General features: G+C 27.6%; 1 protein-coding gene across 5 annotated transcripts in view; it reads right to left on the bottom strand.

Annotated features, from left to right (window-relative positions):
- LOC100169483 (afadin) overlaps positions 1 to 18,172 on the bottom strand; it is a 73,787-nt gene that overhangs the window by 33,566 nt on the left and 22,049 nt on the right. For 4 of the 5 annotated variants that reach the window (XM_029487722.1, XM_016805828.2, XM_008186555.3 and 1 more), the window contains exons 3-7: positions 17,688 to 17,886; positions 17,458 to 17,567; positions 17,156 to 17,321; positions 13,659 to 13,942; positions 13,427 to 13,580 (exon numbers count right to left, since the gene is read on the bottom strand). In XM_029487722.1, the coding sequence (XP_029343582.1) occupies positions 13,427 to 13,580; positions 13,659 to 13,942; positions 17,156 to 17,321; positions 17,458 to 17,567; positions 17,688 to 17,886 (913 nt within the window). Of the gene's footprint in view, positions 1 to 6,236; positions 8,425 to 13,426; positions 13,581 to 13,658; positions 13,943 to 17,155; positions 17,322 to 17,457; positions 17,568 to 17,687; positions 17,887 to 18,172 lie in introns of those variants that run through there. The other variant, XM_008186556.3, reaches the window with a different exon arrangement.

The raw sequence follows: 18,172 nt of genomic DNA, 5'->3' as shown, positions 1-18,172 counted from the left end.
ACAATAAAAATAAAAGAGGAGTGTTGCTCTTTAATGTAGGAGTGCAGTGAGGTTATGAATTAAAAAATAGCAGACTTGGCCACAATGTAGATTTCACTACTTTGATAGGCCGACTTTTTTGGTAGGGAGTTTGGAACTTGGCATTTTTTAACGGTTATGTTTTTGTTGGGGATTATAATTACACTATCTCACATAAAATTGTAATTTAAATTTTTCAGAGTATTTAGTTGACAATACACAACATTTGCGACGTTTAACAAAAAATACTGTTCATCAAGAGACAATACACAATATACACAGTATACACATTAGGATATTCATAACTGTCATCATTAATCATAAGCCGGGAAATTACGTAGGCAGTTTATTGGACATTTCATCGTTAATAATTAATATTATCTAAATATAGTTGTTATGCATTGTATCACTTTTGTGGTATAAAACTATACATTTAGCCAATTGATTTTATATTATAATAAATAATAATAATATAAATATTAAATAGTAATGATACAATAGTTACAAAATGTTTATTTTAAGCACACATCTGCACCAACACTGCAATGTACTAATAATGCCTATTCAACACGCCGTACAACAATACACATATGTGATGATGAAGGTTTTAGATTATAAGTTACAAATTTTAATTTTAATGAATAATAATTACAAATTCCAATGATTATAAATTATTTTTTTTCTAAGTGCTAGTCCTGTATAATTTAATAAAGCAATAAATTAAAATTGTTTGTTAGTTTGTTTGTTTTTTATTTATTTATTTATTTAATTTTGCCTTTAATTTCTAAAAAAAAATATTTAACTTAATATTGATATTAATAACTGTATAATAGGTACTACTGTTTCTATTTATTATAGAATTATATAATAATATAACAAACGATCATCTAACAAAATCTATATTATTGTAGTTAAACACTAGTTAATATTAATTAAAATAATAAAGCAAAATTATTTAATAATGAATGTTTTTTAAATATATAATTCCTGAGTTCTGAATTATTATGATTAATATTTTGAAGTAGGTACCTACAATAAACCATTTATTGTGTTACGCAATAGGCAGGTTTATTTTTCTCCAAAATTGCTTTACTGTTTTCAGTCCAATTCGATAAGGGGCGATTCTATTTTCCTCAAAACGTACCTTTAATATTAATTGTTATGAGGTACCTGCTGCTGTTTTTTTTAAAAATTGTCTAATTGAATTAAAAGTTACGAGTATTACGTCTAGTTTATAGAAATGACAGAAGTTAAACGTATTTAGATACCTACGATTATCGTGTTTTGTTAAAATGTAGAAGTTTAAAATACATTTCAAACTATATTCAATCAATTAACATTATTATTACTTCTATGTTAATCAGTATAAATTAATTATTGAATACCAGTTTAAAATGTTTAATCTAATTTAAAAATTAGAAAAAAAACTATACGCACCTTAAGTTTTAAATTAATATTTTAGAATTTATATTTTAGTATTTTACAGCATCTATACAAATGTATAGTTTTCTTGATAATAAATGCAATCAAGGTATTTTAAGACTTGGTATGCTATCTAACGGTTAAAATAACCAACTACCAACATGCCTTCAGTTATAATAATAATCATAAGACAGCACTGCAGTTTTCGTGTAAGTATTTCAGTTTTAATTAAATATTAAATATTAAATATTTGCAGTAAGTAGGTGGGAATTCAAATAATTGTGCGATAAAAAAACATCCTTATACCTAAAATATTAAATAGTTAAAAAATCAAAACTAATTGTAAAATTTCATTCAAATTTGTATTCATATCATCATAATGATTTTAATTAATATAAATGTGTAAAAAAAATTGTATATAATATTATGTTTCATATTTTTCCTTATATCGTGCACATCCACTCGATGCACAGTGTACAATTTAAACATTGCAGTATGTAACAGTACCTTCAAGTTGATATTTTGACTAGATTACCCTTAAACCTTTACCAGATTATCAATATTAATTTTAAAAACTTACATTTTCACATTATTTTGATATACATTATTTTTTTATCCATTTGGTATAAAAATTATTCAAAACTGAAGACCCATTGTTGAACCACAAAATCAATGTTTATGACTTATAAGTTATGATCACACATCTTAATCTACTTAGTGTACCTACCTACTCAGTATTTATTAAACAAAACATTAGTCATCTAATAAAGTAATAAAATCATAATCATAAACACATTAAAATATAACTGAAACAAAATTACTAAGTTTAAAGCAGTTGAATGTAAAATTCATGAATAAAAGCAAAGATATATTAATCTACCTACCTTTGGCTTAGGCATTAGCTTTTTGGCCCCCCAAAAAAATATAGGAATATATTTTCACTCTCAATAATGTAAAACTGTTCCTACTTCTTAACCTTAAAATTACCCAGGTGTCAATATCAATCGCGTCACGCCGTCACATAATTCACACCTATATTGGAGTATTAGTATAGAATACCTTCCTATATGCACATATTCATTGTTCGCAGTTGGCTAAAATATATTCATTGAAATTCTCCCAAAAAATATAGGCAAGGGCCCCGTCGGTATTTTCTAACAAAACGACTGTTAACCCACCAATGCACTACACCTAAATTCAAAATAAACATTTATGTTAATTTTATTAAAGGTAGAAGATTTAAATTTAATAAATCATTAAAACTTTTTTCAAAATAACAAATTGTAACGAATCTCGAACCACGGACCATGGATATTCACTCTTAGTTAGAACTATACAGAAATGGTGGATTTGGATGAAAACGCAAATAAATAAGATATGTCCAGTGAATGAAGCTGTTGAAAATGAAAGAATGTGGTAAATGTACCCTTCAGATAAGTTTGGTCAATGAACGAGATTACAAACATTTATTGGTAAATGATAATTAAAGTTTAAAACAAACAATAATGGTTATGTTGAGGGTTATGTTATATAAGCCACAGAGTTACAAATATTTTAAGTAAATTAAAATTGGCAAATTATGTGTAAGAATCGAGGCAATAATCTTAAGAGGACACTACACCCGTATATTATGTTGTCTCCGTCTTACAAATATAAAACATGGCAAAAATTGTTTTGGCGCGGGAAAGAACCGAGAAGACTACAGTAATAACTAATAACTAAGAAACGAAATTTTCACCGCATAAAGAGGAGAACTTTAGCTGTAAAATATCGTTATTATTTTTTCGATATCGGAACTACTAAAAATGTTATTGAAGTTTGAAAAACACGTAAAATAATGGAATTTGAAACAATAAGAACTTTTTTTGTATAAGTGATATCAACAAAATAAAAACGATATTTCACAGATAATGTTCTGAACTATATTGTATATCAATTTGGAGTCTTAATTCTTAACTATCACTACCACCTGAGTTGTTCTATGCAGCACAAAACAATTTTTGCTATGTTGTACATTTGTAAGACGGAGACAACACGTGCGGGTGTAGCGTCCTCTTAATAGTCTCACTTTATTGACTATTTATAATAAAGTAAATATTTAAATTAATTTAAAATTAATGAAGATAGACTCCTATTATAAGCCATTACAAATATTATTATTACCAATTCAAATTTTTACAACATTGGATATTCACTCGATTTCTCATGTAGCGATTTTATTATTTTGTTGTAATTCAAAAACGAATAGCTGTAGATACATGAAAGTTTCACTGAATGTTTATTTTATCAATTCTTATACTTGATAAAATGTTCAAAATATTTTGCCTTGTTTTGAGTTGTTTACGGACAGTTTCATATTTCAATTTTTTTTTTTCTAAGAATATCAATAAAGTTTTATCTGTACGGCCAAAAAATGTAAAAATGTAATAAGTACAAGGCTCCTGATATATTTAAAGATTGAAAATTTAAAACAAGATTCCGTGTAAGTAGTTAATTCTGTTACCAATATATCTAAAAAAATACATAAGCTCAGTTTATTTTTATAGTCATTTTAAGTTCAAAATATTTTAGTTATTTTATTGTGATTATATCATATTATTCATATAGGTACTATTGAAACTTCTAAAATATACTATTATATATCTATGATAGTATCACGGTTTGTTGTTGATGTATAACGCATTATAAGTACCTAATGGATATTGTGATATGATTAATTTGGAATTTATTATAGGTCAATTTTTTTTTTTAATACCATAGATAAGGATATGTCTAATATCTAGACTGACATACCATCTCCGCTCAGAATCGTTTTTCTTATACAATGATATTATATCATTGAATTCAAATTTAATACCATCCATTATACAGTGACCCACTTGTAACCTACTGTACACCAGAGCGACATCCAGTGCCCACTTTTTTTTTTAGAATGTGTTTACAATATAATTACTTTTCCAACAAAACGTGCGTTCCAAGAAATTCTTTGTTACCATAATAACTTATATATCTATGTTATTCGATTAACTTCCAAATAAGATAATACACACAGCTAAATACTTGAGTATTTGACCCACCAAATATCTTATTACTATAAGAAAAAAAGAAAACAGGTAAATAGTAGAACAAATACACCAAAGAAAAATATCTGTATTACGTTTTTTTTTATCGTAACAATTTGAAATAATACGTTTCAAACATTCAAATAAATGGCATACTTTTCCATAATTGTATTTATTTATTTAAATTAAAATTCAATTTATAATTATTATAATGAATAACATTAACATTTGACAGATAATAATATTTCTCAGTGTATCAACTATTCAACTATCAATAGGAAAACGGTATAAAAAAATAATTAGATAAAAAAATGATTCACAAATACAGAATTATTTGAACCTAGGGACGTTTTTTCTTATCGTTTATAGGGGTTTTTTTTTTTATTGTCGAACATTAAATGTTGTGGTCTTAAACTGCACATGTGTTTAGTCTTAAGTTGTGCTTTGTGTATCAAAAGAATGCCTAAATCAAGTCATAAAATGATTATGATCAATTTACAACCGAAGTGATAAAAAAATCACATGCAAAAATCTAAAATAAAAATATTTCAGAAAGAGATTTAGTATTAAATATAGATATATCTACATAAAGAATAAACCGACGCAATATAAAAGACAGCGAATATTCTAACACTCGCGTTTTTCTATATAGCAGAGGCACGCGGTATAACATCGGTCGTTGGCCGTTTATACAACAAAACAACAATCGTATCTATAAAAAAAATCAAGCCATGTGTACAGAAAAAAAGATGAAGAGAAGAAAATCGGAAGACGTAAAACAAAAATAAATAACATACACACTCCTTTATCGACGTCTCGTACGTATATGTATTTCAAACGACGCGACGACTCACAAACGAACGACGACCCAAAAACTATACACTGTACCTATAATATTGGTAGAAAAAATAACATAAAAACAGAAGCGAGTGTAAATAAACGTAAAATATACTTTTCTAAATATAACACTATAGTACATATTATTATAATGTTATAAGGACAAATTGATTTGGAAAAAAACACTAAAACAAATACGGCAATGTTATAATAATATTATTATAACATATTATTAATATGATGTATTAAACATAATATATTGTAATGGAGTGATCCATTTAAATGGGATACATTACACTAATTTTAAGTAGATTTTTGTTGTTGAAAAAAATATATTGATAAAGTTACAACTTTGAAATATTTATAATATTACACTACATTTTTACAAAAAAATCTTATTTTATTCTATATTTTTACTATAGTGATTTTTAGATTTTTAGATTTTTTATTCATTTTATATTTCACAGACGAAAGCATTATATTTTTCTCAAATGTTGATGTATCAGTATACAATATTAAATAATTTTTATACAGCATAATATACCACAGCGATACCCTACCTTTTACCGTTTTACTCCGTTCATTTGAACTTTAAATGTTTATTAGGTAATAAAAACCCGTTTTCAATATTCGATATTTGTAGGCGACACAAAATACTGCTTCTGATTAAAATGAAAAAAACTGAAAATTTAAAGTGTTTAGTAAAAATTTAGAGATAAATATTTTATGTTACAAGAACATATTTTTTTCAAAAATACAAAAATCTGCTTAGAAAAATCAATGTAATGCCATATAAATAGATTACCCTGTATATTTGTATAATATAGGTATGACGACATAACGGAGGCACGCGCGAACGTCGCCGTCGTGTCGACGCAATGCAGTCATTTTCCTTACGTCGTATACCCCAATCCATCATGTTTGAAGTGTTGTCGTCGTCGTAGTAGTATAGTCGGTCGTCACTACCACCACGGCGGCCGACGTCGTCAGGGTACAAACACAGGGCGAGAGTCGTGTGATCGTTACGTGCGTATACCTACAATACGCGGCGGCGGCGGCGACAACAACAACAACCTTGACCGTACTACACTTATTAATAAAATAAATAATAATAATACGATAGGCGGCGGCGAACCACAAACTCGGTGCAAAGCGGAATTCCGAATTGACTGTGTGAACACACCGTATGCATGCGGTGTTTATATTATATTATTTAGGTATAACAATTTATTTTACGATTCCGAAGGAGGAACATGACATTGTACGCGATATTGTGGTGAGACTAGTAGACTACCCCATAGTAGAACGTGACAAGAAAAAAAATGAATCTCTTCTCACACGGCCGAAGTACTTATACGAGATATATTATTATTGTTATCGACTCTATACAACACTTGGTGGTCGCGGTTTAGCGTGGCTTGGAGTATAAACCTACCAACTGAGCGAACACTATAGGTATTATAGATTTTATTATAACAATATTTTATGAATAAGTCTCTTTATTTTTTTGTCGGCAAGACAATTGTGTGCGATAATTTATTAGGTAAAAGCGCGATGATGTCGACTGCGTATGGGTGGTATTATATTCGTTATCGACACGTTTTATCATATTTCGTTCATATTATTATTAACTGTAACGGACAAATCACGAGTCCCGCGGGACGAGCGCGCCATGCGAACCGATACGATACGACAGCGTGACTGAGATCTTCAACAATCGGCGCGACAGCGCGCTCGCCGTGGACGAGGACTTTCCCGCTGCGCGCTCTAAACTCTGTAAACACGCTAACCACGATACACGACCGCCAACGCCGACACACATACCACACCACCGCATTACTATCCCTTTGACATATAAGTATAATACATATTAACATTAAAAAAAACGACACACGAGGACGACACTATATACGGCTTCTGATTGGCCGATTTATCCATTTTTATCCGTATCCTTATTGTCTGTGGTCGTTTGTACGAATATGTAACACAATTCGGAGAAAAACGTATCGTCGACCGTACCGCGATCTACAATTTACCTATGCTCAGTGTCGTAGGGATTTATCTCTGGGGACAGAGGTTGGGGGGGGGGAGTTAAGACTGTACAGTATAATATATATATAACAATTTATATAAGTTAGATATTTTACATTATGTTAGACTGCAGACTTGAAAGCTTTTTTCTGAGAAATGATAATTTAGACGAGAAGGGTAAAACTCGGATGAAAATTATACTTCCTCCGTAATTTTTTTTTAGTTTTCTCCCAATATTTTGTTACTTGCTCAAGTAAGTAGTAACAAGATACAATTTTAAATTTGAAGATTAAAAAATTTTCTTCTGCAGACGCAAGAAAACATCATTGTAAAATTAATACATTTATTCCTACACTCAGAATCTAAAATGTTTTTAAAAAAAAAAATAGTACGGTAAAGCGCATTCGTTCCCAAAGTTTAATCGTGAAAAGTTAAATCACACATTACGTGATCTCTTTGGGGTTTTTTAGTCAGAATATCGGGGACATGGTAAAAGCCTGCACGTGCGTTCCTTGCATCGCGGTATATGAGTCTATTACAGGATAAATATCATGAACTAATCTTACCAACACCGGTGCTAGAATGCCTAAGCGGTCAAACTCGCGGACACGATAAGGAGAGGAAATCAGAATATGACTCCCATAACTAACTACTTTGGTCAACCTCGTGACAGCCAACTTTTGGTATAGAAGTTACAATTTAACTATGAATTGTTTACTGTATATACTATATAGTCAATACACTAACGCACATATACTGTAATACACCATATAAATGTTTTTCTTCCAATACTTCTACTTCTACTTGAGTTAATTGTTCATTAGGCCCTTAAGACCAACCCATTTCACAGCCAAGCCTCAAACATGCCTCTCTGCCTATAACCAGATTTCTCTAATCAAGACCACTTCCCAGCCGTTCAACATCCTTTCATATAAGATTTGATGTTGAGATATTTTTTTATAAAAATGGGGCATTTTGTTAAATATATCATTTTATAATAATATTCTAACGTAAAATCTAGGATTTAAAAAAAATGTATCTACACTTAATCAAGGAGTTAAAACCTGAAATGGGAAAATGTAGATAATTGTATACATAGGTACGCATGTAATTAAAAATGATTTTAGAACTTGTTTTAAAAATACCCAAATTGTTCAATAACATTTCATTATAATATAGACTAATTTGTTTTAAACATAATTCTATTAGTTTAATATAGTTAATTATTATTTTTCAAAGTTAAAGTGAAACATTTCATTTTTAATTTATTATAATAATTATTGGTTATTTTGTCATGATGCGAGTAAAATGGCTTCTCGACATTTTAAATTAATTATTATGCTGAATATATTATGCTTATCTAGATTCTATGTATATATTAGATAAACCTTTTACGGATTATTTTCATTATGCATAACTGTAGACATGAATATTGTAAAATTGACATGTTTTTTTGGCTACTCAGATGTTTTATTTCTTAGTAAGCTACGCTTATTTCATTTTAAGTTCTAGTGAGTTATCTAATCTACACAATTGTTATGCAATTTTATCGATTTTTACGTTTATAATGCAGTTTTGAAACTATTATATTAGTATACAAAAACGTTACTACATTTAATACACGTGAATATCTTCTAGTCTAATAGTATTGTTAGAAATTACATTTAAATTTATCTCACGACAATAATATCTACAAATTAAACATCTAAAAATGTTAAGTTACATGGTAATATTGTATATAAGTATATAACATTAAGTAACACATTTATAAACTTATAATAAATGTTTAATTTTTTATAGTATATTATTTGATACGAATCATGTTGATACAAATAATTAATTTTTATTTTGCATACCTATTGAGTTTAATGCATAGGTACTATTGCATATTTAAATTAAAAACACGAAAAATTTTATGATATGTACTATATTTTCATGAAAATACCTAATGAAAAGGATAGCTGCCTCGTCATAATAATACAATAATAATTTAATTTTCATAGAATTAGTGATTTTGTATTTTCCAAATATAATTTTAAATCAATTATTATTTAAAATTTCATAATAAATTATACTGATTTATTTGTGAGTAATACTATCAAAAATAACATCGGTCTTCTCACTCATTCTAGTTTACAATTAAAATATGTTTTTCACCTTGTTTGTCAAGAAATTATTATTTCTTCATTTTATTGCCAATTTTAGCCTATTACTATTGCATATACATTTTAGACATACCTAGTTATAAGTGAAAATATTAAATAAAATAATCCAAGAAAATAAAATTAATTAAGAACAAATAACAAACCAAAAATAAATCGAAGATATTCTACAATCTAATAGGGTTTTGAGTGTACCTCGTCATCGAGTAAGTCACAAAAAATTATTCTGTACGAAGACGGTGTTTCAGCATATATATTTTCTATGAATGAATAATTTATAATTTACGACTTGTATATTAGGTTAGTGCAGAGTTGCATAATAAATCATAATTAATTAATAGTTAGCTTATGTCCCATTAGACATGAGTTAGTGGCCCATGATTGGTCCATTAAATTAATCGATTTTGTATGTAACCCAGCATTATCATACAGCAAGTAATCTGAAGCTATTTTTCCCAAAAACATCGCATATATTTTATAATAATTGTTAAAATATTATATCATAATATATTAGGTATTTTTATTGTATTTACTTAAACAAGTATACAACAAAACGGTATAAATTGCATACAATTATTCTACAAATTGTGAAAATATCATTGTGAATTAAAAATACTTATCTACGTAATAGCCAAAAAGTTTCTTGTTCTTGCGATTAAAATTGTTTGAATTACAATAAGTAACTAAAATCGTTAAGAGGACGTCATACCTGGATGCGATGTCTCTGTCCTCACATATACAAGTGTACAACATATCAAATTTTTGTTCACCAGTTTTAATAGTGTGCTGTTAGTTTTTATATTAAGGTGAATTTAAAGGTAAGATTATTATCTAGAGCACCACGTAGGTTTTTATTGATATTGATATTTTTAAGTGAGTTATGATTATTTTAAAATGTACAGTTTCAAAAAAATCATAACTTACTTAAAAATAATAATATCAATGAAAGCCTACGTGGAGCCCTAGGTAATAATCTTACCTTTAAATTGTATAATAGGTAAATTCTCTCTAATATCAAAACTAACACAGTACACTATTAAATCTGGTAAACGAAAATTGTCTATATCGTACGTGTATAAGACGAAGACAAATGACAACACATAAACCTCTTAAAGGAAAGATTACTATTTTACATTTAAATATCAAATTTCGTCAAATTTTGAACTTCAACAGTATAACAAAAATGATTACAAGCTTTTCTCAGAAAAATGTTTTTTTGGGCTTCGTGATAATGCCTCTTCCATAATTTTTTTAGTTTAATTTGAATTACCTATTTACTGTAGAAATTTATTTTTATTATTTATTTTAGTCCCCCCGACGTAAAAATTGTCGAATTTGCTACCAGAAACCACCCTCAATGTTGACGATTGAAGCACTTTTACTGCTCTAAAATGTGATGACAGACCCAAAAACACACTTAATTGAAAACCAATGTAGTCATCGCTAATTATAATATTGTGTGTCCCAAGTTGTCTGAAATTGGTTTTCGAATTCCATATCTAATTACACGTAATTCAAATTTATTTTTAGTTCCTCATTATAAAACGAATAGTGGTACCAATTATTTTATGCATCGAGCTTTAATTTTAGCTAATAAAATTTGTATGTATTTAGATATATTTCTTCTTTCTCGCAACTGTTTTAAAAGATAATCTATGTTAATTAAAAAATATTGATTAACTATCAGGGGAAAAAAAATGTTAATCAAAATATTATGTAAGGTACTTATTATTTATTAGTCAGAATTATATTTTATTATAATTGTTTTAATAAATGTTATTTTTATTATCATTTTTTTTTTCTACACTTAATTAGTTTTTAAGCTGAAATGTTTTCTTTATATAATTGTAAAAGGATAGAACCCGTTGATATACAACATAAATAAACATAAATAAATACTACTATTACGCATAAGTGTAAAAGTGAGATTATCATTTACACGTGTTTTCTATACAAAGGGTAAAAAAAATAGACAAAAGCAGTTTCATAAAAACTACTGTAAAATTCTAAATGTATTATACAAAACAACTTTTATTAACACTCATTATTGGGAGACATTTTTTATCAACTAAAAACATCCAATTGTATTAATTTATTTGATTTATTAATGTTCAATATAATTTTTAAATGTTGAAACTTTAATTCAGTTTTTACAAAAATAAAATTGTCCTTAGTAAAATAACTACACAATATAAATTATTACGTGGTTTAAATCATGAAGAAACACATGGAACAATATTATACTCGAGAGACTTTTACACAAAACAAAAAACAAAAAAACCGCTCACTGAAGACACACTTGGCAAGTACCTATATCATTATTTTTCCTCGGTACTGTTTTTATATGGAATTGTTGAGAAAAGAATGTAATAGAAATACTTGACTATAGGAAAAATTAATATTACACGAAATGAAATACGATATTTTTAACAGTAGAGGAATCTATAGCTATAAAAATAATAATGGCAAATATCAAATACAAAAAACTTAATAAATAAATAAATATAGGTAAGACCGTCAAATATAATTGATATTTTCCTCGTTGCTCGGAAAAACACTGAATCATAAGTGTATTGTTTGCCGTAAATATAACCCGAAATATGGTATGCGGAATCGTTAATAAAATAATTGATATAATCGAATAACAATCGATACAAACAAATAAAGATTAATCGATATATATAATAATACTGATGTTATTGTTTGGTTATAAATTATTAAGGCAACTGAAAAGTCAGAAAAAACATGTTAGTATCCAGACCAAAAACATAAACATGTTGATTTTTTTAAGCATGCTCGCCCTATTATTATGCTTAAATTATACATATATTCAAATTTGGAATTTTGGAATTATTTAATATACTTAGACCATATTTTTGAATACTTGAGATTTTTTGTTCCACTAAAGAATGATCCTGTGACAAAACAAACTTCTGTTTTTCAAATAAGAATCCGATTTTTACTTTTAATTATTCAGTAGATATTTATTTTGAGAATTTTGATGTATCTAAAATGCCAATAAAGTATTAGGCGTGACGGAGTACCAATTCAATCTTACAATTTCTAATTAGATACAAGTTTGCCCATTAATCCCCTCTCTGAAATCCTGAGAAAATGCATAACTATAGAAAGCTAGTATCTATCAATTAGCCAAGATTATATTTAGTGACTAAAAAATATTTTCAAAAGTTTCATTGAATCATCATAAAAAGTATAACTCTTGAAGCGTGTAAAATACATTTTAACAGTTATATTCCTAATTAATGATTAACTTTATTTTATTTTAACTTTTAGTTGAGATAAGGTTGCTTAAAACAACTTAGTATTAAGTATTTACAGCATTAATTTATCATTGATAGGTAACATGAATAATTTAAAAAATTAATGAACCAATAAACAAATGTGTATACATATTAAGAGCATACCACACCATATATGTTGTCTCCGCCTTACAAATGTACAACATAGCAAATTTGCGCTCAGGAGAACCAATTTTGTGTTGATAAATATAATATTAGAAAAAAAGCCTGTTATTATGTAAAAACATATGCACCTTTTAAATCTTTCACCAGGGGGAAAATTTTTCTAACCCCCTCCCTTTAATCTGGCCCTGATATTAACAATATATAGGTCTACATATTTATACTTACTTTATTTAGTTAATTACCTAAATAATTAAATTATCACTGCTTGTTGTTTGCAAACAGATGAAATTTGTATAAAATTAGATATTATATTAGGTACTTACATATTATTATATAGAAATTTACAAAACTACCAATTTAACAGAAAATCTAATTTTTATGTATACTAAAACTACTGATCGATGGCCTAAATTATTTTGAACTTAATACTTAATTAAAAAACAAAAAAAAATAATAATGATTTACTAACCTCTAGTTTGTGGATGATTCATTAAAATAGCTAATGGACACTCATCATCATCAAGTATATATTCCCTATTGTTGTTGTTGAGTATTTCCTTATTTTCTGGAACTCCGTTATTTAATCCAGAGTTATTTTCATTTAATGCAATTGCATTGTTTACCTATGTTAGATTATGTTTAACTATTAGTAAAATAAATTATATAAATAATTGAAACATTTTATAAAGATATTATTATACCTGAACAAGACAAAAATTATGAGGATCCATCTTATCCAGACCATATTTAGCTAACATTTCTTTAACAACTTGTTGGGCAGTATCTCTAATTGACAATAATAGAGTTTTATATGGCACATCTCTACAAAGAGATTCACCATAAATTTTGAGAGTGCCACCTGTATCAGGACCACCATCTTTACTTCGAAACGCTTGTAATTTTCTTTCTAATTTTTGTTGACGTCGGCGTCGCATAACTGCTTCTGGATTGGAGATTGATCGAGTGAAACTTGTTTCTGGTAACTCTAAATGAAATTTATCAAACATTAATTATTATTTTGAAAATTGCGTCACTGTGTTAAAAACTATAACCTATTGTGCATTTACATTGTATAATTATTGAAGAATAATTTTCATAATCCTGTTTAGGAGTAAAACAAAAAAAATTACAAACTATTAACATTAAAATGATTTATGCTAACTTTAATGTACAGCCTTCAAAGAAAACATAGGGAAGCCACTGTATTTATAAGAGACGAACAAGTGAAAATGTATTATAATAATAATAGTAATAATAGGTCCACAAAAACAAAATGATAATACTAACATTGTATGCACATATCATCGTTATGAACTTATTTGGTAAAATGAGATTGTTGGGCAATTATTTATATCAGTCTCTGTACACCTTGTACTATATTTATTATTTAAGTTGTTACCTATACATAATGTACACTACACCTGATAAATAAGGAACATTAAACATCTAACTGACCTAATTGAAAATAAAGATAATTACAGAACTTAAGTAAATAATAAAATATTAACAAACAACCAATTTTAGGTTTATTTATGTTACCTAAAAAAAATAATTCAAAATATAAAATGATTGTGAATGATATTGTTTACATTGTATAGTCAAGCCCGGATGGATTAAGACCTTCAGGGGCCCAGGGGCCAATACACAGTTGTGGGCCCCCCATCAATAAAAACAATTCTTTAAAATTATAAAAGTAGGCATACAATAAAACAAATTTATTTAAATATGATAATAATAATAATAAATGATAATATATGATAATTAATGAGAATACAAATATTAAAAACATAATTTTTTTTTTAATACATATTTACAAATAAAATTAAGTATTGTTTTAGTAAAAGTTTTTTTTCTAGCTTTTTGAGTAGCAAATATTTCTAATGTTTTATCAAAGCTTAAATTTTGAAGAACATCAATTTCTGTTGATAAAATCATTAATGATGACAAATTATCTTGTGTTTGAGAAGATCTATTTTTATTTTTAATTCTGGCAAACTTCGAAAATGCTCTCTCAGCAGTAAAATTAGCAACAAGAATGGTAAGATATATTCTTAAAGCAATATGAATGTTGGGGAAAATATTAATAACATTACATTCAGTCATCCATTCAAATATATTGAGTACATCACTTCCATCAAATGTTGGTTTTAACTAATCCCAAAACTGCTTGAAATGTACTATTTCATACTTTATTGAATCATCAACATCATCTTTATATACTAATGAATTTTATACACTAATAAATTTGCTAACACTTTTCTCAACATCAATAGTAGACTCAACATGTAGTCTAGTTAAGAATAAAAAATTTTCAACCACTACACTATATGCATTTATTCTTTTGTCCAGTTCTGAGCAAAATTTATCAACTATAACATGATGTGTTTCAACCCGAAATTTATCAATACCACTAAGTGCAGTTAAAGTTTTATTGTTGCCATCAGGAATTTTTTTTATAATTTTTCTTTTATTTTCATCTTTATATATGATACTTATTTGGGAGCAAAACTCTCCAACCCTACATTCATAGACCATTTTTGAATCCCTTAAACTTGAAACAATATTTTTTAAACTTTTCAACAAATTCACAGCTTTTAAAATATCATTGCTTTTGCTTTGTAAATCAATAGATACTTTATTACAATTTTGTAATATGTCATTCCAAAATAGACACAAATAGCCCGTTTCTTTTTTCAACATTTTCTTCAACAACACCTTTGCATTATATTTTGTATCCCCGTTTTCATTTTTGCTATCAGATATTTCAAAAAGTACAGTTAATATAGTTTTATAATTAATAGTGAGTGCACGGCAAGCCTCAGAATGGCATGCCCATCTTGTGTCACTTAAAGACTTTAAAAATAACAACCTTTCTTTATCCTTTTTCTCTAATGAATTGGTTAAGATTGACCATCTGTGAGTAGAGCCACTGAAAAAATTATATAGCATTTGCAAAAAACTAAAAAAATTTACAGCTTCTTCACAGCAGTCTACACTATGTACACCCACTAAATTTAACGAGTGGGCTGTACATGGAATATATACAGCTAAAGAGTTTTGATTTTTAACGTGTGCCTGAAGTCCCTCATATATGCCACTCATGTTGGAGGCGTTGTCATAGGATTGACCACGAACATTTTCTATATCAAGTCCAGTATTTTTCAGAAATTCACTTAAGGTATTAAAAAATGAACTCTCCTTTATGACTAGTTACTGGTGTTAGATGAAACAATCACTCATAAACTTTAGATGAAATACAATATCTGAGTACAATAGCCATTTGATCAATTTTTCAAAGATCAAGGGTAGAGTCCATAATTATAGAAAAGTTGACGGGCCCCATCGCATGTTAGTTCAAACAAGAAAAAAATAAAATAAAAATATTCTTGTAGGTACTATAAAAAGTGAAAATTATCACTTGATGTAATTTTAAACCGAGAAGACTATGGGCCCTTTACACACGTGGGCCCCGGGGACTTGGCCCCCCTGCCCCCCCCCCTTAATCCGGGCTTGTGTATAGTTGTATACGGTTAAAAACTATAGTTTTTAATTATAAAAAATGCATAAGTAGTATAAGTAGAATTTTTTTTTTTTATAGACGAAAAAAATGTTTAAATATGCTATGCATAAAATAAAATACTAAATCAACTAAAATAAAAAATAAATAAACACTGAATAATATTAAACATTATAGATAATATTTCTTAAAAGCCTCAATAAGAAGAAGAAAATCCACTAACAATTGACATAATACAATTATCAATCTTTAAAAAGCCAAAATGACTTCATAGAACCGTCTAAAAATCATTACTGTTGCAAGATTCTAAATTAATTATGAATATATATATTTTTTTTTAAAGCCATAATTACTAACTATTTTAGGTAAAAAATTATATCAATTTCCCAACAAACATGAAATATTATAATTTATTATGAAAATAAATATTATGGTCAATAGTAATAAGTAGTCAATATTGCAGTGTTTAATTTTGTTTGATACATCTATTTAAAAGTAGATTTAAATATTTTGACTATTCTTAATTTAAATACATTTTAAGTGCTGTGAATTTTATACAGTTATAACAAAAATAAATGTAACTTTTATCAAAATTTAAAAATTTAAAAGACGCGATAACCAAAATGTACTGAAATTGATAATATTGCATTTATACATGATTAAGTCATATGATTATTATACCTGTGTATAGTTTTTCGGCAACACCGGCATCGTTCTCATCATTTGGGCTTAAACCATGGCTTTTGGCGCGATTGAGTTTTTCTTGCTTTTTCAACTGTTTCTTTTCTCGTTTTGAAAGCTTTCGCTTAAAACTAGAACCAGCTTCTTGGAACGTTCCAGCAGGCATCTTAAAAAAAATTTATATTTAGTTAATTTATTATGTACTTTAGACTACTTGTATAATTATGAGTAAATACTAATAGGCAATAAGTAATATAAAGTAGGTAAAATACAAACATCAAAAAAAAGAAATAAGTATTTACATTTGTTTTTTCATCTATTCGGCGTAATAAAAATCTGCCTTCACGATCGTCTTTATGCCAGTTCAACTGTACTAACAATGGTTTTTCATCGACTCCTAGTTTTCTTTCATCTATGTAAACGTAAAAAATTAAAATATGAATGTTTAAAAAAAAATGTATATATTTAATAAAATAAATAGTAGGTAATAATAATTATATAAATGTATAAATGTATAAATCACATAAATTACCTCCATTTTCGTGTATTTCGTACAAAGCATATTCTGGAACAGACAACATCCTCATATCGGGTCGAAATTTTTCAATAAGGGTTTCAATAACTGCTTGTGACGTTGCGTCTGATGCAACACGAATGCATTTGGTAGCAACTTTTTGGCCCGTACCGGGTTCTTGGAAATAAAACCTCATTACACCATGGAAAAGCAATTCCTGCAATTCATAAATAACATAGTTATTTGCTGGGAAATCGTTAACATTATAATATTATTTACCTATAGCCTATAGGCTATAATAGGTATGTGGTAAATGTTACGAACACTTTAAAATGCGTCATCGTGGCATGCAGTGGTTCCCAACATCGAACAATGAATCATTATCGTGTCACATTACTAATACTATTATCATTACTAGATGTTAAATGATATTCCAACCAGTTATTTACTAATTATTATTTTTTTTTTTTTTTAAATATAGAATTTGTAAAATTATATAAGTA

Source organism: Acyrthosiphon pisum, chromosome A1 (assembly GCF_005508785.2).
Source record: "Acyrthosiphon pisum isolate AL4f chromosome A1, pea_aphid_22Mar2018_4r6ur, whole genome shotgun sequence".
Classification (NCBI taxonomy): Eukaryota; Metazoa; Arthropoda; class Insecta; order Hemiptera; family Aphididae; genus Acyrthosiphon; species Acyrthosiphon pisum.
The sequence above is the reverse complement of the archived record's forward strand: the minus strand, read 5'-3'. Positions and strand labels throughout refer to the sequence as shown.